Source organism: Monopterus albus, unplaced genomic scaffold, assembly GCF_001952655.1.
Source record: "Monopterus albus unplaced genomic scaffold, M_albus_1.0 scaffold124.1, whole genome shotgun sequence".
In the NCBI taxonomy this organism is placed as follows: Eukaryota; Metazoa; Chordata; class Actinopteri; order Synbranchiformes; family Synbranchidae; genus Monopterus; species Monopterus albus.
Window position 1 is genome coordinate 1,629,616 of NW_018128004.1, and position 27,851 is coordinate 1,657,466.

The following is a 27,851-nucleotide window of genomic DNA, read 5'->3' on the forward strand; positions in this document are numbered from 1 at the left end:
TCCAATCAGTATAATCAAACACAGCTGGACTCAAATGAAGGTGTAGAACCATCTCAGGGATGATCAGAAGAAATGGACAGCACCTAAGTTGCTTCTACTAAATACTGAGCAAAGGGTCTGAATACTTATGACCATGTGATATTTCAGTTTTTCTTTTTTAATAAATCTGCAAAAATGTCAAACATTCTGTGTTTTTCTGTCAATATGGGGTGCTGTGTGTACATTAATGAGGAAAATAATGAGCTTAAATGATTTTAGCATATGGCTGCAATATAACAAAGAGTGAAAATTTAAGGGGGTCTGAATACTTTCCGTACCCACTGTATACACTGGAAACCAAATGCACAGACTTATCTGTAGATTTATGTTGCAAATAAATCTGTATGAACGATAGAAAAATCTTATGCTAATGGAATTGTAAAATTCCATATGGATGATGCATACCTCAGAGATTGCAGTGCTGTGTATTTGCACTCCTACAGAGTTTTTCAACTTGAATGACTCAAAGTACAGCAAACAAATACTTTACACTGGCGCAGCTCTTGTCCAAACTGCTTTGCAAGGTTAAAGTGGAATTACTGCCTAAAAACTGACTTAGTGTCCTTCACAATGGAGGCAACAGAGAACAAAAACTGGCCATGAGCATACAACATTAGTTACACTGAGTGTTGGGACAACTGGAATTATATGCTTTCATGGGGCCCAAAAAAGTGAGCACAGACTTCAGTGGGTGTGGGTTCCTAATAGTGCCTGTTGTTCATGGAAGAACACAACTGTAAAAATATATACAAACTCATAAAATAACTGTGATAAATAAAAGCTGATCAAGGAACATAACTTCCAAATGTTTCATTTGCCATTTCTTTAAAATAAAACAGTATTTTCAATGTTTGTGGGGACCATCTATCATACCACTTTCTCCTGGTTGTCTGAGGTCGTCAAACTCCATTCTATATCAAGTGGTCCACTGTCTTCAGCTGCCAGAGTAAACTGGCAGTCCAGCTTGACAGTCTGCCCACTGGCCATCTCTATGGACGTCGACCCTGTAGATGTAATAACCAGACCTGAGGCCAAACCTGCACACGGACACACAAAGGGAAGAAATTTATGTCAACACTGCAACGTGCATCATAATAAACAGGTTTCCTGGAGTATTCATCAAATTAAATTTAAGAGTTTTTAAGCACTGTTTCATACTGTATAGAACTGAAATGATGACCTATTTCACAGCCATACCTATCAAAGAAATACGGAAACCCAGGAGGGACAATATAATAATTTGATGCTTTTTAAGATTTTTTTTCTTTTAAGAATCAGAATCACCTTCACTGGCCAAGTACATGTGACATTCTGAATATGAATATCAATGACTTCAGACTCTATAAGCTCTAGTTGTCATAATGGCTCATAACAAAATGCAGGCTAATTGTAGCTATTTAAGTTTTCATTTTTTAACTTCTTTTGACACGGTTTAACAATTCTTTATTTTCGTCTCAATCTTTGGCAACAGAAACAACTTTTCCAACAAATGTTCTGAAACATTACTTATTCATAATGGTTTGTTAAAATGAGCTACACTTCAGTGGTAATGGTTGGCTGCTTACACAGTTTTTAATTGCTTTTTGGTAAATGACACTGTTCATTTTGAACATTATGCAAAACTACTGACAGAGGTCCACAGACCGAATACATAATCTTTTATTGGTGATGGAAATTTCTATTGCTTGCATCTAAATACAAAACAGCCAGCAAGATCATCGGTGCCCCTCTGCCTTCCCTCACAGACATTTTTAACACCCACCTCACCCGCAGAGCCATCAGCATTGCTGAGGACACCTCCCACCCCGCACACCCCCACCTCAGACTCCTGCCTTCAGGTAGAAGGTATTGGAGTCTTCAGGCCCACTCCACCAGACTTACAAACAGCTTTATCCTCCAGGCTGTGAGGATGCTGAATGCTGTCCATTACCTCCCCTGGACCGTAACCCACCACAGAACATAAAGACTACCTCTGCTGTTTTGCACAAACCCAGTACATTCCCCCTTCTTGTTGTATTACATGTAAATCTGCTGCTGACTGTTTTTACCGTCATATCTGCTGCTGTTGGTCATTTGCACTACTGTCCATGTGCATCTCAATCTCACAACCATCTGACATCTTATTATTGATACTACTGTCACTGACTGTACATGGTTTGAGTCATAGCCTATTAGGTTATACCACTGAGTTTTATCCTGATCACTTTGATTTAGTTTCCTTATTCTATTTTTACTCGACTTTTATTTTATTTTAGTTTCCTAAATGGTAATGGCATTCAATACTAGGTGAGAGAGAAACGGTATTTTGGTTTCTGTATGTCCTGCACATATAGTGAATTGACAATAAAAACCTTTGATCTTTAAATGGTGTCATTTGAACGCAAAATAACCAAAATAATGTTTTGACTTGGGTAATGTGACAAATATAAAATAAACACAGCTTCATCTTAAAGTGCCTCTTTAAATATAAATAATGTAAAGCACAATGGAAAAAAACAGACTAATCAAGCAGAACATAGTTTAGCTGAAGGAATGGTGGTGATAAAGAGAAACTGTGGCCCACCACCAAACTGGGCATTAACTTAAGCAGCTATTCTTAGAATGAATAAACATAATTTCGTGGTGACATCCACTGGATTAAGGTTCTTCATTCAATAAGAGATTTAAGTCCCAGCAAGGAGCACAGCCCATAGAGAATGGAGTTGTCACATGCTGCCTTGACACATTAAAATCCTTGTGACATCCTGCCACCCTCCAGTCAGTGAGCAGGGAGGAGAACAGCCTTTAAATACTGACATCATCACAGTATGCTGCTGCTAAAAAACAAACACAAAAAATGTAACAGAACATTTTCTGCTTACAACAAAAGAATTTTTGCTTCCTATAAGAAGAAGCTTTATTTTATTGTCATTGTAACATGTACAACGGAATTTTGTTTGGAGCCGAGGGGCCCCAGGCCGCTGCGTGCATGTGCACCGCCATCACAGACAACTGTGTCTTGCCCAAGGACACTTCAACATGTGGACTGCAGGCACAGAGATTCAAACCTTCAACCTTCTGGTTGGGAGACGACTGCTCTACCCACCGCACCACTGTCACTCCTATAAAACGCAAAACCCAGAGCATTTTCTCACCTGCATCTCTCATGTACTGTAGCTGCTGTTACACTAACTGACAAACAGCTGACCCTGATGTGCAAAGATAAATGGTGATACAGAAGCAAAACCTGGCAACTGGAGACACTCAGAAGGAAAATTAACCTCTTATCTCTCAGAAAAGCTTCTTGCTTTGATTACAATATTTCCATAAAAGAGAAACAAAATGAGAGTACATGCATCTATAAAAAAAACAAAAAAAACAAAGGGGTCAGGAGAGGAGGGCTGAGGTTGGGGCTCCAGTCACCCTTTAACTCTGCATAGACACATGCAGCTCTGTTTCTAACCCACCTGACCACTCCCTTTGTTTTCTTTATCTGACAACTTGGCAGGTGGCAGACACGAAGGAGGGCACCCAGCAGTGCAGCACCCAAAGCTATGTCAAGTTTGCTGCATCTCATCACGTACACAACTTAAATGACAGAAATAATGCTTTTCTAGTGATTATGATTTAGAGACCAAGAGGATGCTGCCAGTTGACTGTGTGATGGAAATTTCCAGATCCCTGCCCTCTGAGTTTGGAGGGTGTGAGCAACAGGTTGAAGTACATCAGCTCTATATCAGTGTCAAACCACACTCCCCTTGGGGCTGTGGCTGACAACTGAATGAAAAGACACCACACAAGCTCATACACATATACAAAGTGACAGTTTCAGTCACACCCACTGCTGTGAAGGATTGGGGCCTGTAAGCAGTTAATATGGTTGCAAAGCACTGTTTTGTTCCACAGCCTCTGGAGCTGCAGCTGGTAGTTTCGGCCCACAGATTCTGACAGACGTCCTTGATAGGAGTGATCCATCGCCTTCAGCAGCAGCATGAGAAACGGGGAACAATACAGAGAAAAGTGAGATAAGGTCTATCACTGTCAGCACACACACACAGCTTGGCATCTGCATGACAGAAAGCCGTGTCAATTCATCAGGCATTTGAAGAAGCTAGGCATTTTTCAAAATTGCTTAGAAAGGGGAGAAAATTGCATTGTTATAGAGTAAGAGAGCATTCAGCTGGAACAGTTTACCAGAGTGACTGTGCTCCCTGACAGGTAATCAAGTACAGTGTCTGATGTACTTGTTAAATCAGCGACAGACGTCTGAGGCCTTAGTCTGCATTTGTTTAACTTACAGTTCAGCCAGAGGCCACTTTCATTAAGCACTACGCAAAGAGGAAAAAGTGTCATTTGAGGATATCATCTTTTCCACTGGCAGAGAGTTGCTTGCTTAAAAACCTGTCTGGCTGGTGGTTCAGATGACAGATGACCTAAACACCATGAGTGAAATCCAAGGTTAAATCCAAATTCAGTCAACAGCCAGGAGCACACAAACGCAAGCTGACACTGATAGACCAAATAATAATAACCAATTAGTTGGGAAAATCATCTGTAAATTAATTAATAAGGAAGATAATTGTTAGCTGCAGTCCCCAAACCTCAAATTATTTTTATTAAAAGCCCTAGAAAGTTTGGTTCCATTATTTGGTATTTATCACTTCATTTACAACCTTCAGAGTTAAAGCTTTGATGACAACATCTGTAGGTATTACTCCGAGTTTTATACTTCAAAGTTAACCACAACTGTCATCACATTTCCAAACGCTACTAAATGTTGGTTGGTGAATGGACGTACATAAAGTAGAGGAATTTCACCTTTTTCTAGCTGAACTCACCCACTTTGGACGGACCCCATTTCTCACACTAAAAGGTTGATTGAGGAAAATATGCTTCCAGGGCCTTTAAGATCACAAATGATCATGACTAATTATAAACCAAGAACTCTTGCCACTATCCAAGAAAGAGCTACTTAGAGCAAACCCTGTGATTTAGGATTTCACAACAAAAAATAAATGTTCTACTACTAGCTGCTCATTGTGGAATAACAAAGAACCCTGCTAGCAAGCTTAATAAAACAGCTTACAGTGTTTATCAGTAGCCATCAGCTGTCACGTTAGTGATCCCTGGAGCACATGACAGAGTAGAAAAGATTTTATTGAGCTCAAAGTCTCTGCCATAGTGGGAGAGTACTCCATATTATCAGTGGCTTATATTAGGTGACTGCCGGTCTTTAGGGTAATGGCACCAGAGCAGAAGGAAACTGGCTTTCTTCTTCACAGCAATAAAAGCTGCTGATAAGAGAGACCATCATTACAGTCCAAGGAAAACTATGTTAAACTGTGTCTTGCCCAAGGACACTTCAACACGTGGACTGCAGGCACCCTTTGAGTGCACAAAAATACCAAGGAGTTGAAAAATAAAACTAATGATCTGCACCAAAATGTGCAATGTATGTTTTTTTTGGGGGGGGGGGGGGGATAAAAAGAATGTTATGTATATTTTTAGATCATCTATAAATGCTACGAATTTCCATTAAGTATCATTTAGGAACCAGCATCAAACATTTTGCAATGATACTCAGACCTAAAAGTGTGCATTGTACTGTGTGTCCATACAGTAGGAAGCCGCACTGCCTGACACAACACATCCTAGCGTGGGAGCTCTAGAATGAACAAGAGGAATTCAGGGTGTCAGCATGCTCCACCCTATAGACCCCCATCCCCCAGTCCACCTCTCTAACACACCCAAAACTGTGGGGTGTTGGTCCCCGGGGCCTCCAGTTCTCTCCAGTCCTGCTGATTGTAACCACTGCACCACCCACCCCCTCCACCTTTGTCAACATACAATGGGGAGCGAATCCCGTCTCCTGGCAACCAATCCCTTTGAGAAGGTTGCCGTGGTGCTTAAGAGAAGGCATGAGAGAGGCAGATGGACAGAGAAGGAGGTATAGCAAGGCAGAAAGAGATTCAGTGGGTGGAGACAGGAGGGAGAGTTGTGGAAATGGAAAAATAATATTTATCCACTGACAAGGACTTAACATGTTGAGGCATCTTTATAAACATTTGTTCAGTCTCACTAAAACGAAACATTATAAACATGAGCAAAATATGGTGAGGAAATTATGTGGCTAAATAAATACATAAAATATAAATATATACCTAAAGAGTGTAGCCTGAATGATACAAAATTTTGAGGACAATACTGACATTGATATTTGGGAGTTTAAGAAATGTATGCCTTTTTTTTTTTTTTTTTACATCAACACAAACAATCTTGATGCAGGTCTCTTAAATATGTTTTTAAACATTTTTGACCAGGGTACGTACTGAACGTTTGAATGAGGAGGGGAAAAAAGATCAGCTTCAGTAGACGATAATAAACCTTCAAACACTTTGACAAGCTACCCTCTCCTGTCCCATGTGTTAGCCAGACCTTAAGAGCACTGGCAGGGTACACAGTAGATCATAATCCTCTTTCTCCACTCACTGACCTTAAGGAGAATCCTTGAGAGTAAAGTCTGAAAAGCCAAGTCTTACTATGGGGAGATGAAGGCAGGGGCTATTTCAGGCTCACAAAGCAACAAGAATGTTAAGAAAAAGCTGGGCTAGGTGAATTAGGTGAATGATGCTGTACTGGGATTTACTTGTGTTTACCTTCTTTGAAAGGCTGGCATACTGTATGCCTCAGTGGTATTTCACTCCAGTTTTAAGTGTTGCAGCAACATACTTACAAATAAAATGTGTGGCAGGGAAACGGATGTGCAGTGTTTACTCCTGCACGTATGAATCGGATTCACAAGTTACAACCAAGAGAGAAGAAAGCATCTCACATCAAAGAGAAATGACAACAGAGCCTTTGAAGAACGTGGCACATTTTCCAAGGTGGGCAACGATGGTGGGATGAACATTGGTGATTCATTATAGGAAGTCTGGGGCTCTGCAACGAGCAAATTAAACAGCACAGACACTCTCCCCATCTTAAACAGCTAAACCAATCCCCTGTGACTGAGCCGAAGAACATCAATTATTTCAGGCACAGCAGAGCATAACTTCATAACTTGGTTGCTGGTCAAAAAGGCAGTGAATGCTCGCTCCAGTGCCCCCACTGGAACTATTCAATTTGAAGCAATGTGGATGCTGTGAGTTTAGCTGTGCCTTATTTAGTGATGCACAGGGCTGGGATGGTTGAATCATGCCAATTGTGCTGTAGTACAGCTTGAAAGCTCACTTGCCCACACAGGGCTGCATCAATTCCCAGCACGGATGACCTAGAGGCTGTTTTGACATAATTGAACATTAAATGATGGAGTGACAAATGACAGGCACTTTACTCGGCCGCCTGAGGATTTGGCAGCTTTTAAATGAGCCTCCGGGTGATGTGGTTAATGCTATTGCTCTGAATATCCACAGCAACCAATTGCTGCTTGTATCCATGAACATCAAGAATGACAATACTGCTGATTTAATTAGTTCATTTATGAAAGGCGGGGTTTACCAATCATCCTGCTGTTTTTCTATATAAAACAATTTCTACAATACAATAAATCAACATAATCATTAAAAGGGAGAATTTGATAGTTTTATACAAATTAGATTAGTAATCCCACCATCAGTCAAAAACAGATGGCTCTGAACAACTGAGTGTAAAGGAAGAGAGAGAAGAAAGAGGAGAGGAAGCACAAATTCACACTGGCATGTACCTTAATGCGCAGTTAATCGAAAAAGGTAGAGTCCTCATCACAAACCTTCTCAAGTCCTGGCCTTGGGATTTATGTTTCTTATTTATAGAAGGCATTACCATTGTACAAGGTTTAGAACAGCGGATTCAAGCAGCTACTGACTCTCTAACATCTCTACCACAATGAATTGTTTTAAAGCTAGCCACAAGCCCACTGGATCCCTCAGTGCCTCTATCCCCCACCCCTGTGAGAGGAAAATAGTGTCTCCAGTGTCTCCGGGACCTGTAGAGAAAACGCACACACCCACACACATGCAAAAAGGCCTGTGTCCTTCCGGATTTATTGAAGCCCAGGGACAAAATGAGCCAGTGACAATATGGAGGCGGCCTGTGGCATAATGCTGATAGGCAAGACAGCAGTTCACAGAGTAAGCTAAAACATTATTCAATATTCACTGGGAACTATGTGACAATTATTCAAAGATCACCCCGTTGATCTACAGACCACGCCCCACTTTCTGCTAGATGCCTTGCCTTCAAATGGCTGTGTGTAATTGTTGATTTATGATACAGATATGCCAACCTAACCTGGCAAAGCTTGCACCACACCTTATTTTCATTTATTTTCTTAGAGTTCCACGTAGAATTTTTCGATGCTGTAGTCTCTGCATGTTTGCGCCGTCTGTATTTGGCCCTGTTGTAAAATGACATACTGACCCTGACCACATTCTTTCCAGGTGCCAGTAAAAACAAAACAGTGGCTCATTGTTTTAAATGGCAAAAACTATAGTCGCATGAAATACTGGATTTAAAAATACATTTTTATGACCATTTGAATATTTGAAAATCACTGCCAACCCCTATTAGCAACTTTACTTTTGCGTAATTTTTTCACATGAATGAAAACAATATCCTTCTTGAGGTAAGTACACATGTTCAAGAGCCTCTGAGATTGTCACACCTACTGTGTGTTAAACACAACAGCATCTAATTTGCTAATCAATTTAAGTCTTTCCTATCAATTGATAGTGGTCTGAGATTCCTTAGGCCTGATAGCTCTGAGGGGGGTTATTTTAGTGTTAGCTTTGAGAATGACATTAGGGCCAACAAAAGGACAACACACTCAACAGTTTACTGGGCCATCTTGTTTAATGCTTCAGTGATGCCAAAATAGGAGCCGTCATCAACCTCAATATTCTTTATAGAGGTCGATGTGTTAGTCCTTCAGGCGCCTTTGTGATGCTACAGAGCAGCACTAATGGTAGGTGCTAATATTTCCTACAGTTTTCTTTGTCAACTAAAACAGGTCATGGAGGTTCTGCACTTGTCATGTACAATGAGCTAGCAGCTTGACAAAACCCACAATATAACATTGCTGGTTAATTAAAACAGAAAACAGGCAAAGGCACATGAAGGAGCTGAATATGAGCTGTGTCAATAAGGTACACTGGTGTACCTAGTTTGTTGCAACTAGGATTTTTTAATAAAACTGGAGAAATGCAAATGAAACAGCTCTAATATTGCCAAGTCTGCAATATCAGAGGAGCAATTATAAAATCCTGGTCTCCTCATTTTGCAGATGAAAATAAGAAAATATTTCCCTGCAAGCAATTACTGAGCATGTGAGAACAGTTTGCATGACTGAACAAATGGTGCAAAGATATATTTTGTTTGTTGCCACTTAATCCTCATTACAGGAGGAGGAGTGGAGGATCAGGTAGAAGTTTTAAATCAATCTTCACTCAGTGCTTAATGGAGAAAGTGTTGGCCAAAGTGAAAAACACAAGGGTGAGGCAGCACTCAGGTATTTGATGGGCTAACCTACATCTGCTGCCAACATGTACAATAGTTCTCATGTCACACCAGATCCACTTTTTACTTCCACATCAGACCTGCTTTCAGTCTAGCTAATATGAAGAACATTGTAGTTGACAGTGCCTACAAAAAGGGGGGCTTGCATAATCTGTACAGGAGATTGGAGACGCACTGCAATCATGTGTTGATGTGATGACATGCATTTCAGTGTTAGTTTCTAAATTAGAGGTACAACAGGATCATCCAAAACACAAGTAAAGGCCTTGCAAAAAGGGTATTTATAAAGTAAATAACGAATGAGGATTAGGTAAGGTTGATGAAATATATATTTATTAAAGGCAGGTATTCATGTTCTGAACTTCCAGCAGTTTATATGCCAAGAAAATGAAAGCCACATGTCTCAGTGGGGTGTAGTCAGGGGAGCCTTTCTCTCTCCTGACGTGGGAGTTTCAGTGCACTGAGGGGGAGGTAGCTGTGCTGCAGCCTATCCTGTCCCCCTTCCCCCAAAACAAATAAAGTGTCTGATACAAACCAGGCCCCGCCTGCACCCCAGCCCCGGCCTTTGTAAGGCCCCAGGTTACAATACCAACTGTGAGCAGGAGACAGTGTCGCTGATTAAGCACTCAGACACAAGTGCAGAGTGCAGCTACTTCATTCAGACCATTGATGGACGGAGCCAATCCCGGCCGGCAATCGGGCGAAGGCGGGGTACACCCTGGACAGGTCGCCAATCCGTCGTAGGGCAGATAAATTAAGGATTCAAATTCCTTTCTGGAACTCCCAACAAACCTGGCTTTAGGTATAATTAGCAGGGTCTGAAATTAACTTTTTGACTCACTAGCCAAGGTAGATGGGGGGGGGGGGGGGAAAAAACAACGAAAACAAAAAATAATAAACTGCCCTTTTGCATCACATACACATTTGCTTCAAGCTTTCATTGAGATAATAAGGTATTTGTTGAATACATACATAAAGAGGCCAGAGCAAAACTGGTTTAATATAATCAATCAGCAGTTAATAAATTCATTAAAGTCATATATTAATTAATATTTAAAAGCCACAATAAGCTTAATAAATCCTTTGGATGCATAAAGCTCCTTCTGAGACACCTTACTCTACCGCAATCACCTGCTTCTTTGCACGATCCATGAAGTCTGGTCTCCTCTTTGTGCGGCGCATGCTCACACATGCACCTGTGTTCTTGTACTTGCCATATAGTGAGGACCAAAAAAGTATTTTTTGCTACAGAGTGAAGACATTTTGGCCGGTCGTCACTCTCTGAAGCAGCTTTTTTAGGATTAAGACTTAGTTTTAGGGTTTAGGTTAGACATTTAGTTCTGATGGTTAAGTAAGGGGCTAGGGAATGCATTATGTCAGTGAGTGTCCTCGCAAACATAGAAGTACAATTGTGTATGTGTGTCTCAAACTCCAACAAAGAACCAGGGCTCCCACAGTAAAGACTCTTCAGATACCGTTTTATTGCATGTCTATTCTGCTACAAACCTTTACCTACCACTGTGGCAGGTTCTCACATTTACCTGCCATATGGGAAATGTACCCACATTTGGCACCTGGAGGTGTTAATTTCAGACCCTGGTCATTAGGGATGGAATTTTACATGAACTCAAACTCGTCAGGAGGGGAACAATCTCTCATTTCTGGGGCTGTGAGAATGAACACTTTGTCTTTGTCCACAATGAGACTACTTCCTCATACCATCTGAAACAAATCACTGACACCAACAACTCTGGCACGTTGTACTCAGTCAACTGAGAACTAGTTTCTACTTCACTTTAGAGGAGCTGAGATAAATGCAGTCACATACACACAAAATCCATGTTAAGCAGATGCCTATGGAGAGGTACAGACTGTTGTGACTCTCAGTCAAACCACTAAAAGGATTAAGGGGTGAGGCCAGAATGCAGACAGTCAGAGAAAAGTATAAAATATCAAGAATTCAAATACAGCTGCCTCCCAATGAATTCCTGAGTTCCTCCCCAGTTCGTCTGGATGGAGTGCAGCATATTTTTACACTTAACTGACCACTAGTGGAAATAGCTTATCCAACATAAAACTGTCATTATCCTAAAGAGATGAAAAACGGTAAACATGTGATATCTCAGCTGCCACATATTTCCCTTAAATCTGACTGTGTTCACTGGTTCAAAACAGAAATGGTTCTGATATCTTGATTATAGCTGATTTTCTCAAGAACAAAATGTGAAAATGTATTGGCCTTGTGTTAATCATGGACCTTATTTCAGGTGTCAAACCAAAAATCCATTCAAAATGACTTCAGAGCAAGGGAACCCCAAGTACAAAAACTACTAACTCACTTTTGGGTTTTAGGACTCACTACTATGACACTCTACACACAGTCTTATGTGTTTTGTGCCCAGAGTCACAGACCACAGGACCAACACAGTGTATTTCACAGAAAAGATACCCGATTGCTGCTGAAAGCTGTACTGACAAAATACTTAACTAAAACACTGATTCCTTTTCAAATGCATTTAAAACATCAGTTCTCTCTAAGGATGTTTTTACATTAGGTACAATTGTTTGGTACCGTGCATGAGCACTATTGCTCCCCCTTCCCCTCTCCCCCGCAGGTCTGCTTTCCATGCCCCAGTATGTGTGTATGTACACAGTCCAATACAGTAGGTGGCAGTAGGCATATCCAAGACGAAGAAAGAAGCAGCAGCCACTTGCATCATCAAATGGGCACAGGTACCCACACACATGTAAATACTGACAAAGAGTTTTTGTTTGTTACTCCACAGAGATCCTTTCACAGCCATGTTTTGTTACCGTTTTACCCAACAGATTTTAATAGTTATGACATCACATAGCAGCCCACTCCCTTGGTTGACGCAACCGTGCTCAAACATCTCCTGTGGACTGTAACTGAGTACATATGAATTATGCTCAAGGCCATCTCTTCGAGCACCATGCCTGAGTCCACTGTGCTTGTGTTCACACTGATCAAAATGTACTCGGAGCCGGGCCAGGGTCCCTAACGTGAAGCCACCATAAACCCTCTCACCCTGTTCAAACCATCCTCTACCAGCCAGAAGGAGGTCTTTGTGAAAGTGCAACAACACAGACAGTAACCTCCTCCTGTGTGGGGGGGGGGGCACACTACAGCAGGACATCAAGATAAGGCAGCTGTTATAAGATAACAAGATGATCCCTTTTCTTCCTTGTTTTGTTCTCTGCAAAGGTACTAAAACAGGCCTGATGTGTCATGGCTGGAGTCTTCTTCACTCAGACGTTCTCTGAGGCAGGTGTAGTTAAAGCACCTGAGTGTTGAGCCCTATAGGAAGCTGCAGGCAAAGACTGCCAGGTGTTGTTACAGCTTAACACAGACTGCTGGGTTTATTTATGCCTCCAGTGCACAATCTCAGCCTAGACATGAGGAAAAAACTCAACACAACTGCTCTAGTCTACACACACACCATTAAGTGACAAGACATAAAAATAACTCTACTGCACTAGTTTAGCTAGAACCACAGGAAGGGAACAGGGATTTTATTTTGGTCCCTGATCGTCTTCATAAGCTAATCAAATCCATCTCCACAAACCAAATATCTATAAAAAGAATCTCAAAAAGCTGATCGCCGCAAACTGGACTCAAACAAAAGGCAGCATAGTAAACATCGATATTGTACATTACTCCAACATTAAATTGCTTCTGAATCAGTTTCTAGTTTGTAGTGCACTGTGGAGTAAAGCCGATACTAGAGATACAAAACAGGAGCCTAATCCCTCAAATTAAAAGCAAGTGCAGCTTCAAAAACCAAACAAGCAGGTATATTTTCACAACACCTGTATTACAATGTACGTAGAACACCACATTATTCTCCCCCGACAGCCATCAAATAGGGGTGCACAATCAAGTCATTCAAGGTGTAATATTTAAGATTTAGCAACACCTGTTGTTTCCATGGAAACAAGTGTGGTTTAATACTACAGCAAACACTCATTGAGCAGCTACTTTGTCAGACATACAACAGCAGTTGGTTTATCCACTGCAGCCAGACAAACCCACTGTATTGACTTAAAAAATACAGATGATGTGTTAAAGATGCACTTTGGATCTGTAGCTGTTGTCATTACTAACCTCGGTGACAAACACACCACATCTTGTGGTTGCTTCACAATAAAGGCCACCCTGTGTGTCACAAGTTGAATGCTTTCATGTGAAGCAGCAATAGGAAGTTCTGTTTGTACAAGCAGTAACATTACAGCATGAACAGCAGAAATTATGCAGTGACACAGATCAGTGCGATAAACTGCATTGGTTTACATGCTGCACCGTTTTCCTGTAAACAGGCACTCTGAATCCTGCTTGGGAACGGCAGACTCATGCCCAAGCTAATATATAGACACATAATATCATATCTGAAAGTATGGTGTGATTTCATTAAAGTCAAGGATTATAACCATAATTCTTCAATAATCACTTGTGTGTTTAAAAAGTCAATATTTCTTGGAAAGAACATAGAAGACAAAACAGGAAAATCTAATTTTACCTGTACTGAACTAAAAACATTCATTCCTTGTTGTTACTAGAAACATTGAGTAAAAAATTCCATCAGTTAATGGGGGGGGGGAACATCTGTTTTATACTGCCGCACCTTCTACATATAAAGCTGACTATTTACCATGCTAACAATATGTTGTTTAACTGAACATAGGTCATGTAAAAGGGAGTAAAATGTCACAAACCACCTGATACTGGAGGAGGATTCTGCAAGGTCATCTGGTGGTTAAGTGTTTAGCGGATGGAGCAGTGATTTGCCTAAAACCAGCAACACAAGCTAACTCCCCGCTGGCTCTAATGACATGTACATAGGTGTGACCCCTGAGTAGCCAAACACAGCTTATAGGACAAGGCTGCCAAGTACCAAATCTCAGTGTAAGTGACTGAGTCACTGCACAATGACAAGAGTTTACCTTACATGCTGTGGCTTGTACATGCAAACATAAACAGACTTCATGTTGATACAGGTTAAAAAAAACTTGATTCAAAGACAACCTGACAGTAAATGTTCTGCCCTGATGTTTATGAGTTGACTTGAGTTTAATATTTCTTGTCATTGATTACCAGATCATAAGGGGTCTAGCATCAATATATGTTTAAGCAGATCAGATCGATCAAGGTCAAGGCTATCTGCACTATTTCACCACACCGGACCTCACGGCAGAGAGATATGGATTTCTCCTGTCCAGATAAAATTCACTTGTCTGTTTTTTTAAGTCTGTAATTATCTCTTGGGATTTTACAATGCTATCAAACTTGTTAATGGCCAATTAATAAGCATTAGAGGTAAAATACTTCTTAACTGATGTCCAATGACACTGTAGGCAGCCACAGGCTCTTTTTAAGTGTTTACAGGTCATCAATCTCCAACTCTGGCTGCTGAGTAATGTTATAGCACTATCTGTCATTGATAAATCATTTGCTTACTCTCCTCAGATACGTCCTGTCTCAGAGAGATTCAGTAGAGAGCGGATGTTCCACCTGTAAGAGCCAGTATAAGACCGGGTGGGGTTTCACTCTACTCCTTTCAATTAGCAGCCACCAAGAGAAAGCCAACCAGACATGCAGCTCTGCATGTGCCCATGAATTCTACAAGGGCTCCATTAAGAAATGTTATAGCTGGTTCCTCAGGAACCTGCCAGCAACAACTGCAAACTAGTGGCCCTTGTGTGCCTGCTGCAGCACATATGACTGAGGTTGTGCAGTAATATGTGTTCTATTCACCACAAACCAGCCAGTCACAGAACTAGTTTCAGTTCAATCGCAATCTCTCTGGACGGTGACTGAGCCAACTGCAGATTTCCTCTTATGGCGCCAAATTGCACTACAGTAATTAAATGTTTGCTGTGGCTTGCTGACCTCGCTGTGGTTCAGGTACTGAGCTTTTTCTATATCCAACTGTAGCTGTCCAAGTCATTATAAATATGATCCAACAACTTCTCAGGAGGACCAGGAAAAAAAAAAAAAACACACATTATAATGAATGTAAATGGAACAGAGGGGAGTTGGAAGGTAGCCACACTCATTTTGGACACCTGGCTGTAAAACCATAGTGAATGGAACCCATCTGAATGACCTATTTCAAATTCATACAATGATATACACTTGCACTCCACTTTTTGAGTTCTCTAAACATAAAATTAAAAACCATCAGCTGACTTTTTGTTTTTTTCTGGCACACTAGTTTGAAAATGAAAAACACTGCATGGTACACTATCAGTTAAGAGATCATGCAAGTATGAGAGTTTAAAGGCTGTTTAAAGCAGTAACAAATACGTGTTCTGAGTTTGTCACGCCACAGGACAGTATGCTGCGAGCGCAGTCAACATCAGGCAAGTAGCAGTGCCAGTGTTAGCAGCTACTTCAGAGCATATCAGCTGATAATTCCACTCCACTGGGGTCAAGTCAGTAACTGAAGCTATAAGCTATTTCATTTGCAATGACACGTGCCTGTGTTGTTGAAAATGTGGGATTTAGACAAATGACGGCAACTCTGAAGCTGAGGCACACAATTACAAGAGAGCAGGATTTAAGTCAAAAATGGATTCCAGCTCTGTATGAGAAGGTGAAACAGCAGCTGGAGCTCTACTGTTCACCAGTGCCCACTGTTTACTGCTGTTAAAAAGAGATCTATTTTTATCTATCATTTTGAAATACCAACCTGCTCTTTTTAACTTTATACCCTAAGCAGATGCTATAATGTATGTCTAGTTCTTTCTTATTCATCTAACAAGGCAGTTCAGTGCCACATGCTTCAGGTCTATTTTCTAACAGGTAGAATGTGTTTACGTAGAGACAAATCACTGATTTCTCTTTGCATGGGCCTTGAAGAAATATTAATCTTTCACAATCAAGATACTCAAACATTGGAGTGATAAATTTTTCTGTTCTGAATGACCCATTTCCCCTGTGGGGAAAGATTTCATCCAATCTAATTTCATGCAATGCTCTTTCATGACACAAAGTGTTTCCTTGCATTAATATTTCCAAAAGAGATTAGGGACACTTTGCAACAGTGCTACAGCGTGCATGTTTAGTAACTTTCCTTTTCTTTCCACACCTGCAAACTGATATCAACTCATATTTCAATACCATGAAACTGATCTGCATCAGAGCAGTGGTGAGGTTCACTTGGATGACAAACAATGCACTGCAGTTGTAACCGATACATATATAGCTGCATAGTCCGTCTATCTTAACATTAAAATCTAATATCTGTACTCTTTGCGGATTCAGAACTCATGATGTGCACTGTATTCCGTGGCTTCAGTTTAGCATTGCCATGATTACTGAGGCAACAAATGTTACAAGAAACTGGATTTTCTGGGTCTAATTCTCTGTTGCTTTGTATCAAGACTCTTTTAATGCTCCTAACAAGATTCGGCCTACATCATACAATTTCATTACACAGCCCCTTTAATGTTATTCTAAAATCTCTAATAGGGTAAACAATTGCTCAGAATATGTGCATGGCAGCAGCATTTTTCATAACACATCTCTTTTGTTCTATGCGCAGGAGTCATCAACGTAACTATATGGCCTAATTTGATATGAGGATTAAACATCAGAATAAGACAGACTTCAAAATCAGCACCATAGGATGCAAATTCATGTAGGAAGAGGCTTTCTACATCAACACTTATTTGCCTTTGCCACCATACCTGTAGCTGACAATGTGTCTTGTTTTTCAATGAGATAGAGATGCTAAAAATGGCTCCAGCAGCTGCTTTACCCCCTCCTCCTCCACCTTATGTCGCTTATTTTCGCAGCCATATTTTTCAAGATTAGACACACAATTAATGCCAATGTTCTCAGCAGAGAGAGGGCCTACTGTTGAAGGACAGTTCTATGGGCAAGACAATTAGCCGATAGCAATGTGACATGCACAATATGATATGGAAGTTAAATCCAAACTGATGCATTCAATGGAAATTAGAACTGGCAACAAAAGATTTACTGCCAGAGTAAATTGTCAGGTCTGTTTTACAAACTGCAGTGATTTTTTTTTTTTCCATATATAGAAGCCACCACTAACTCCAAGTCTTTAGCCCTCAGATACTCTAACAGAGTGAGCGTGTGAGGAGCTGAGATGATGCCTAGCTAGCAGGTAAGCAGGAGTACACAGCAGCACCTGCAGATGCAACACCCTGAGAAACGTCCTGCCACATTGTGTATCATCACAGTGAGATAGTAATGCTATGAAGACCTGAATGCTGGCTGTGGATAATTTTCTAATTCCATTCCATTTTAACAGGCTATTCCACTTCCCTTGAAAACTCTTCAACAGACAAAACACAGTGTGTTATAATGTCTACAGTCTAGGACAAAATCTGAATAACAAATTAAACCTATGCACCACCTGAAGAGTGAACTACCATGACAAAATAGATACAAATGGATTATCACTGTTCTTAGTCGTCATTAAAGCTTTAACTAAAAAAATATTAGAGCAGTCCCAATTCAATACTCAGTATCAGTACTGGCACCGATCCAGGCATATTTCACAGGACTGGTATCAGTCAGAATAAAAGTGATCCAATTCTGATCCTCATTTAGAACTACAGTCCTGTATTTGGGCAGACTCGGTCTCGTTTTTGAAATGCAGCCAACACTGTAAGCTGCTTTTATTAATCAATCAGCTGCCTACACTACCCCCGTCAGCTGGCATATCACTCAAGCTTTACGTACAACGTAGCTGTCACCTGAAGCCTGTTTTCAGTTTCAGGTCTACTTTTTTGGAGTTACACGCCTAGAAATCTCCACAGAATCCACCAAAACAGTGAAAGCTCACTTGCTGCAATCAGAAAAGTTTTTAAAGTGTGTAGACTTTAGTTGCCGTTTTACCACAGGTTGGATGGACTGTACATATAAATGTAAGTGTAGCCAGTAATTCCCTCACTGTCTGTTATTTGTCTGAGTTGTGGACCAGAGTTTTCCCTTTTCCAAAATGCTTCTTCTGTGTGTTTTTGTACACCAAGTGCTTCCTATGTGCGAGGGAACACATGCTCAGTATAGAAATAAGTGTGAGCCTCCTGCGATGTGCACAAAAGATGTTACATGCTGCACATACTGTGCTTTCAGTCTAGACAGGGTAGGTTTTCTGCTTTTTTATAGTGGTGCTACGACAGCTGCCACCTTTTGTTAAGTGTTATTAAAATGTCAGAACCGTAATGGTTACACAAATGGTGTGTTCACATACGTCTATGAAGAACTAGTTAGTATCTGCCCTGTATTGAACCTGTAGTTCTGAGAGCGTGTTGACCAGCTTCCAGTTATGTTTTTATTCATGTCAATAATTTAAGGTAATAAACCTAATACTGTATTTTGGAACCAGGACCTGATGATGGGATTTGGGTCAAGAAGCTCCTGAAAAACACAGTGTGCTATATTAATTTAAATATCAATATGTCAGACGTTTAATGAACATTTACTATAAGTGACTATAAGCACTGGAGCAGAATCAGTATCAGCAGAGGTTTAATATTAACGGAATTGGCTCGGTATCTGGGCCAAGAAACTGGATTGGGACGTCCCTACAAAATAATTGTGCCAACTTCATTCTGAACACAGTTTCTGGTAACGCTTTTCCCAAATGATTATGCAGCATTTTGTAGCATAAACCTCTGCCCGTTGTGCTTTTTCTCCACTTCTATGCCATTTATCTGCATAAAACACTATTCTGCTAATGTTCACTTGAGATGTGAGGAACATGAAAACCCTTATCACAGTGAATGATTTGCCACAGAGCCCATTATTCCTCATTAGGCACAGAGGGCGGTGTGGGCGTTGCAGAGCTGGACATCAAGCAGCTAAGTGATGAATGTGCTTTAGGGGTGTTTATCGCCATAACACAGTGATTATGACCGATGGCCTCAAGAGAGCACAGAAAATCAGCATTGCAGTGACCTTGTTTCAAGTGATTACATGGATAAGCAAAGGAAATACCTCTCCTGCAGCACGATTCATGTTCAGCTCATAATTTAGGAATTTCAGCAGCCATGCTAAACAACAACCTGCTAATTAAGGTTGTATTTGAGCCATGACCAAATTTTCACACTTCAGAAATCTGACAACAGAAAGATGTACAAGTGAGATCACCTACAGTATATCGACAATTTGGCTGCATTAAAACATTCTTGTGTGGTGAATGAGAGCAGGGGAGGGCACTGACAAAAACACTTTGCAGGGTTGCTATGTGTAAAATATGTGTATTAAGACAAATTACAACCATTTGTATAGATTCACAAGTCAATTTCATGCTTCAAAGACTTTGGCTAGTACAGCTAAAATAAACCCAGCACATATAGAAGGAGCCTTGCATTAAGGGGCAGAGTCACTTCTAGTGATTAGCATTGTCTTAGAGCCAATTATATGACTTTGTTTGGTGCTGTTATGATTATGTTTTTAATTGTGACCTGCGAAGGGACAGCAGATGAAAAAGAATTTTAAGTTAACTCTGGTCCACCAAATGGGAACATTTAGGTTTAATACTGTACAAGGCCACTTGCAAGTAAAATAAACATAAAAAAATCTTTGCAATCATTGACAATCAGTTCAACCATAAATCTGTACAGGCCTAAACTAAAATGAGTTTATTTCCTTAGCAGAATTTCAGGGGATTCTTCTGGCTGTTTGCCTGTCCTCTGTCCCCTTAGTTACTTTACACTCCTTACAGTGATAACATCAGGAGCTTTCTGAAACAAGGTTCCTGTAATTCTCTAAAAAAGTTGTCTTTTGGTTTTGATTACTGGCTGAGTTATGTGGTTAGCTTCATGAGCTGCTAAAGAAAAGCTGTGTTGCTTCATAAAAGACTTGATGATAGCTACATCACGGTGTGCTATAACTGAAGCTAAAGCTGCATTTCCCTGTCAAAATAACTTACTGGACAACATTAGAGATGTTCAGATGATACTGAAACTTTGAAGCTGGTTTCCCTCCACTGAAACTCAGTGTTTCAACACAAACTGTTTGCCGCGAATAAAGAAAACAGCGTGACCGATAATGTCCAAATCTTCAAAAGTCACGAATGCTTCAAAATATGCTTTATTTAAAGTTTTGAAAATTGGCTAATTTAATATGCATTATGGCCATTATGAATGATGATAATGATAATGATATTTATCATTATCATCATTCAGGAAGTTAAAACATCAGTGACACCAGGCCTTAACTACACTAATAAGGTATATATATATATATCAGCATATCTCGATTAGAAGTATTATTGATTTGAATATAACCCACGGGCTACTTGGACTGGACCAGAATCAAATCAGCCAGGCATTATGGTGTTTGGACCCTAGTCTTAAGGGCTGCTCCAAGTTCTACAAACCACTACATCATTGTACCTGCTTTGTTTGAAGCCCTGAACCTTTGAAATGTTTTTGGCACCAATACGAAGAATGCCCCAAAGCGTCATGAGGCATCTTCCAGCCATTAGTAGATGACACAGCACATATGGTAATTCGATTTACATGATGGTGAATAGTCTGGTGCTGTCAGTAGGTCAATACTGTGGCCTAAGTGTTATAAAAGTTGAAAATGTCAATTTAACTTTATGATGAAGGGGGTCAAGTAGAATCCGTCCAATTAATCTTTCCACAAGAATGCTTTGGCAGCAGCCCAGGGGAAAGTTTTACTCCCTACCTGTGAAAAAGGAATGAGCTTTGAACACAGTGCCTGCATAGCCATTAACAGGACCCAGAAACAAGGTCCACTATTATTCATTTTTACTGATTCTCTAGAAGGCAGCAATTTGTTCATTCAGTAATTCAAATAAGAAATGAAGGGGGAGAAAGGAGAGATGGGATAAGAAGGCAAGGTAAAGAGAGGCTCATCGTTTCACACTCCCGTACAGGTGAACAGGAGTAGGAGCAGGGCTTGCTAAAATATTAATGTACATGTCTGTGACGGTTGTCCCATTCCCAGACTACAGAGGACAAAGCATGGTCCCTGGAGTGTAATCCAATTCTACATGTTCCAGCTTCGTTTCCATGGTCAGGGGGCTCCCAGAAGAGCGGGTGGCTGCTTAGTTAGAGGTAAAGCTGTAGCTGCAACATGTTTCAACCGATGGGAGGCGAGCAGTGGCACTGGTCTGCCGAGTGATGACAAGTCAATGTGACCTCAAGTCAATACTGGCTGCATGGGGCCAATGAAAACGGCTCAGGTTGTGCTGTTCATGCCTCCACCATCTCTGTGGTTCTAACTATTTCTTCATGTGTCCTGTCACCTTAGCAATTTACTGTACATGCACTGTAAAAGTGATAGTAGTTGTTCCCCTACTAAGTTACTGATAAAAATATTCAATATAACTGCAAAGTATACTGTGCAAAACAACATGAAGAGGGCCTATCAGAAACACGCAAGCAAGGGGGAGGGGAGCTTTCAACAACAACCAGAGCATGCACACATGCACAGACACACACTCCCTGAATCTACGTGTCTGTTTTCACAAGGTAACCAAGCAACCAGTTCCCGGCCAGGCCTTTGGTTGTGGGCTTATCAGGTAACTGCTTTCTGCAGCTGCTCACAGTGGAGGGTGGAGAAAGAGCCATGGCAGGTCCTGCAGCAATGTAACAGGGAAACAAACTGCTGTTCACATTAGAGAGGGTGTTTGGCTGCTTTGTATCGATTCAGACTCCAGTTCCAAGGCAGATGATCAAGTCCTTTATTAAATGTTTTCAGGTAGCTTGTTTGGTGTGGAATGAAAACACAATAAATGTGCCGTTTTTATTTCACTTGGCGCAACAAAACAAATTTCAACCGTTTGTGTAACAAAAGATAAAATGTAATATTTAAGAATCTAGAGGTTTCTGATCACATTAACAACACAACTTTAATTTGAGGTTCACCAACCTAAACCATTAGCATTCTGCTGTGCTGAAGGGGTGTAGGGCTTCCAGCACCCATTTTATCACTGCTCTGGAGAGCATAGATTAGGCTGCATATTTCTGACCAACCCGACACGTGCCCGAGAGTGTGGTGTCCAAACCCTACCTCGACCCAACAAGCTTGTAGTATATGAGGTCCGAACCTGAGCGGAGCCCGATGCAGTTGAGTTTGAATAGTGTTTTCGCCCTTATAATTAAACGAAGCAGACAGAGTGCCCCAGACATCTAACCTAAAGTCTGACCTATGTGTCCAAACCCGACCAGGACCTGAACATAATTTCTATATCAGTCAACCTACGTCCATCAGGAACACGGCCACAAACTAAAACTCTTGATCATCTAATGTCAACAACTTGCATGATTTCTTAATAACCTAGAAAATCTTCCATTTTATAATGACAGCTCAACACAAACAAAATCCCATCTTATAATGTGAAGGCTACATGAATACTGCCTGCACTGCCATAAATTCAAAGATTTTAGACCCACCACTTACATTCACTTTGCTAACTTTTTCTACTGCAGTGATCCATGGAACAACAAAGCAAAGAAATGGAGCAGAAAACCTCTACTTGTTATGGTACCATTTGAGAGCGGTTAGCACATTACTGTGTATTTCTCAGCCATGTTAAAAGAATGATACAAGTCTGGCAGATACTGTTCTTGTCTGCTGAAGTGGAAAAGCGGCCAAATGACAAGGCCATGATGCCATTAGGATGGTAATGAGCCCAAACTGAACAACAAGGTGAGTCATGATAGAAAACAAGGCTAAACAACATACTATTTAAACCCTTATATTACAGCACATTGAGTGGCCCAGATTTTGCATGGACAGATATGCTGGATGATCCTGAACAAATGCAGTTTTCTCACTAATCAGAAGTCTGGAATGTGATGATAGTGCAGTCTGACCAGAACTGTGTGGCTTCCCATCAGAAGCTCAGAAAATGTTACAGTAACAACCACAAGCCGTCACTGATCGAACCCAGCAGACAATTATGTTGCAAAGGTTTCACTCTCTTGTTAGAAGTGGGAGGGAGGAGTGACCTGTTAGTTTCAGTCTAAATTCCAGTGTCCCAAAACATCACGCCCATACACATGAAACTACAAAGATGAAACAAGGCTAAATGAAGACTAATACAGATTTAGGATGAATTATCACCAACTCTTTTGTCATATAAGGCTGATCAGTATTATTTCTACCTGCATTTCCACAGTGACAGCAGCACAGCAAAACACAACAGGAAAGTAAGAAAAGCCAAAAACTTATAGATATTAACCCGTCCTACTCATATCCATTTAACAAATATTGGTTATAATATTTATTCAATGATGCTTCTAATGTAAAAGTCCAAAAGGGATGTTCTCTGAGTGCCTTTTAACATGGTCCTCTGCCAAATTCAGAAGAGTTGTAATCTTTTTTTCACTTCACTTCAGGGGTGACTGTGGTTCAGTGGGTAGAGCGGTCATCTCCCAACCAGAGGGTTGGAGGTTCAAATCTCAGTACCTGCAGTCCACATGTTGAAGTGTCCTTGGGCAAGACACTGAACCCCAAGTTGCCCCGGATGGTTTGAGCCGCAGATGGCTGCCTTGGTTGTGTACCGGAAACAAATTCCTTGTGTGTAACATACTTGGCCAATAAAGGTGATTATTATTATTAAATCACAGGCTGCACCGTTATCTGCCCACAACCAACCAGCAAAAACAGGTCTGACAACACAGGGGAACGTGGTTTTCAGTTCACTGTGACAGCCTGGGATTTGGGCGGTGGGGGGTCAGTACTGCTGGCAGATGGCAGACACAACAGCCAGCACTCTGAAGTCCTCTAACCACCGGTTTAAACACGGATCATGGTGTTGTATTGACAACAAGAGACAACACACGGAAATTCTCAGATTTCTGGCACCGAGAAACATCCTTAAAATTAAATACCATCTCATTTGGCTATTCCTGTACATTTTAAATACTGCACAAATGTTAGCCTCGAGACCAAACACGCAAAACAAGTCACCATCACTTTATTTAGGTTATTAAAACCATATGAAATGACGACAGCAAACTTTGATTTATTATCTAGTTACATTTTCTTTCTGACTCATTGGAGACCAACACAGAAACCATGGCTGAAAAATACAGTTCGCACGTTGTTAAAGAACAATTCACTGACATAAACCACTAACTGGGTCGTGATTAAATTTAAACTGGGTTTAGCCCAGCGCTTGTTCTGGAGGGCCAGCCAATGTTGGCCAACTACAGTGGCCTTGGGTTCGAGTTACTAGTTTCTTTAAAGTGTGTTCAGATGTGGGTTGGTTAACAAATCATTGACTGAGCAAGTTATATTTAACCGTACTGATGTGAGGTAATAAAACCTAAAGTCACCACTGGTTTTAATTTAAAGAAATAGGCAGACTTCCATGTCAACGCCAGGGGTTAACAATACTGAACACGGCTGACCACTCAGAGACCGCTCGCCGCCGTTTTGGTGCAAACAAATCCCCAGGAGCCAAAGTCGCTCCGAGGCTGGAGGTGTCACAAACTTACCTGTGAAGAGGCTGAACAGAACACAGCAGAACCGGCCTCTCGAAAGCGCCATTCCTTTCCCAGCTATTCCACGACTTCTTCAGTGAAACTTGGTAGGAGAACTTGTGCTGAATACAAGACAAAAACCAGCAGCCCAGCTCGACAGAAGCATCCAAACTCAACTCCTCCTCCTCCGCGTATTTCTGCAGGTGCACAGCGGAGCGCGCTCCACTGCGTCACGTGACAGGTTTGCCCAAACACTGTCCACTGATGCCCTCTGCTGGTATGGACACGGACTTCTCGTGTTCATAGCAGGACAGTCACAGATACCGTGAGCCACCGTGAGCCGTCGTGCCCGTGTCCCTCCCGTGTCCCTCCCGTGTGACCTTCTGCGTGCCATTCCCTGTCCTGGAGAAGACACTGCCCTAATAGGCAGTCACAATTTATATTCTGAATTCTCATGACCTGACAATAGGCTAAGTTCTGTTTTCCAGAGCAGGACTGAGCTATATCTCCTAAAGGCTTAAATGAAAATATTCATTTCTCAATTTAGTTTTACAATTTATATTTGTGATTAGAGTTCATGTTCTAAACAGGAAACATGCAATACTGTACAAATGTTTAAGGCACTTTAAGGTGTTGGTAATTTCTTATGGATGAGGGAGGGAGTGGCTAATCAGTTCCAAATTCATTCTGCAGCACTGCAATGAGCCCAAACAGTCAGCCAGAGTCATAGTGCTTATACAGAACAAGGAGTCCTGCACAGAGCCCTGATCCCAACATTACTGAGTCAGTCTGAGATTACACGAAGGGACCAAGAGACACAGAAACAGACTAAAGCCACATAAGAACTGTGGCAACTTCTTCAAGATGCTGGAACAACCTGCCTGACAAGCACATTGAAAAACTGTGCCAAGAGAATTGGTGCTGTTTTAAAGACAACGGGTAGTCACAGCAAATATTGATCAGATTTGGCTTTTTTTTATTCCCTATCTTTTGTATGAAGTTAGCTGAGTATTTATTTTGTTTGCATGGGAATGACACAAAAAAGCAGAAAAAAGCCAAATCTGATCCATTCCATACAGAACTCCAACCGTGGACAGAATTATTGACACCCTCAGCTTAATATTTGGTAACCCACCCTTTGGACAAAATAACTGAAATCAATCTCTTCATGTACTCGACCAAAAAGCTCTGTTTCAGTCTCATCTGTCCACAGGACATTCTCCCAGAAGGACTGTGACTTCCTCAGGTCAGTTTTGGCAAACTGGTGTTTTTATGTTCCTGTGTCAGCAGTGGGTCCCCTGGGTCTCCTACCAAAGTGTCCCTTGTCATTCAGATGGTGACAGATAGTGTGAGCTGACACTGTTGCACCCTGTGCCTGCAGGTCAGCTTGAATCTGTTTGGAAGTTGATCGAGGTTCTTTATCCACCATTGGAACAATTCTTCATTGCAGTCTGTCATCTGTTTTTCTCTTTTGTCCATATCCATGGAGATTAGCTACAGCTCCATGGGCTGGAAACATCTTGACAATGTTGTTCACAGTGGACACAGGAACAACCAGATCTCTGGAGATGGACTTGGAGCCTTGAGACTGTCCAGGCTTTTCCACTGTTGTGGTTCTCAAATCCTCAGCCAATTCTTTGCTCTTCTTTCTTTTCTCCATGCTCAGTGTGGTCCACATGACACAAAGGTTGAATCGACCTTGCTCCATTTTAACTGGTTGCCAGTGTGATTTCTATGTTGCCAGCAACCTGTTGGTTGCTACAGGTGAGTTTCATTACAAATTAAAGGAGCATCACATGTTTGATATACAACTATTTCTGATGATTTTGGAAAGGTGTCAATAATTCTGTCCAGTCCATTTTTGGAGAATTTGTGATTGCACCTGGCAGAAGGATGTGTGCATGTGTGCGTGTATCTTTTAAAGTTCCTTCTTTCTGATTATGGTTTTCTCCTTCTTCAGGAGAGTCCAAGGTGTATCGTCCACGAAGGCCGCGCTCCAGCAGCGATGCACTGTCAGCCTCCTTTAATGGTGAGTTACTGGATAGCCGGCAGCACTGCAACTCCTATGACAATGTGGATGCCACAGAAGACAGTGATGGAGATGATGGACCCATCTGTGTGCCTGCTCTCATCTCGCCTCCCCGCTCAGCAAGTGAAGATGTGGACCTCAGCCCACCAGACATTGGAATGGCCTCCTTGGACTTTGATCCCATGTCTTTCCAGTGCAGTCTCCCCAACACCTCTTACGCCTTCCCCCTCGATGACTCAACAGCTGGGGCTGAGGGTTCCAAAGTCGCTCCGAGGCTGGAGGTGTCACAAACTTACCTGTGAAGAGGCTCAACAGAACACAGCAGAACCGGCCTCTCGAAAGCGCCATTCCTTTCCCAGCTATTCCACGACTTCTTCAGTGAAACTTGGTAGGAGAACTTGTGCTGAATACAAGACAAAAACCAGCAGCCCAGCTCGACAGAAGCATCCAAACTCAACTCCTCCTCCTCCGCGTATTTCTGCAGGTGCACAGCGGAGCGCGCTCCACTGCGTCACGTGACAGGTTTGCCCAAACACTGTCCACTGATGCCCTCTGCTGGTATGGACACGGACTTCTCGTGTTCATAGCAGGACAGTCACAGATACCGTGAGCCACCGTGAGCCGTCGTGCCCGTGTCCCTCCCGTGTCCCTCCCGTGTGACCTTCTGCGTGCCATTCCCTGTCCTGGAGAAGACACTGCCCTAATAGGCAGTCACAATTTATATTCTGAATTCTCATGACCTGACAATAGGCTAAGTTCTGTTTTCCAGAGCAGGACTGAGCTATATCTCCTAAAGGCTTAAATGAAAATATTCATTTCTCAATTTAGTTTTACAATTTATATTTGT

General features: G+C 41.4%; 1 protein-coding gene across 2 annotated transcripts in view; it reads right to left on the reverse strand.

The window, feature by feature from the left end:
* cxadr (CXADR Ig-like cell adhesion molecule) overlaps positions 1-27,498 on the reverse strand; it is a 43,340-nt gene extending 15,842 nt beyond the window's left edge. Inside the window, exons 1-2 of one of the 2 annotated variants that reach the window (XM_020612388.1) lie at positions 27,301-27,498; positions 913-1,076 (exon numbers count right to left, since the gene is read on the reverse strand). In XM_020612388.1, the coding sequence (XP_020468044.1) occupies positions 913-1,076; positions 27,301-27,352 (216 nt within the window). In that variant the 5' untranslated portion in view covers positions 27,353-27,498. Of the gene's footprint in view, positions 1-912; positions 1,077-24,990; positions 25,188-27,300 lie in introns of those variants that run through there. The other variant, XM_020612387.1, reaches the window with a different exon arrangement.
* Positions 27,499-27,851: the final 353 nt, after the last annotated feature.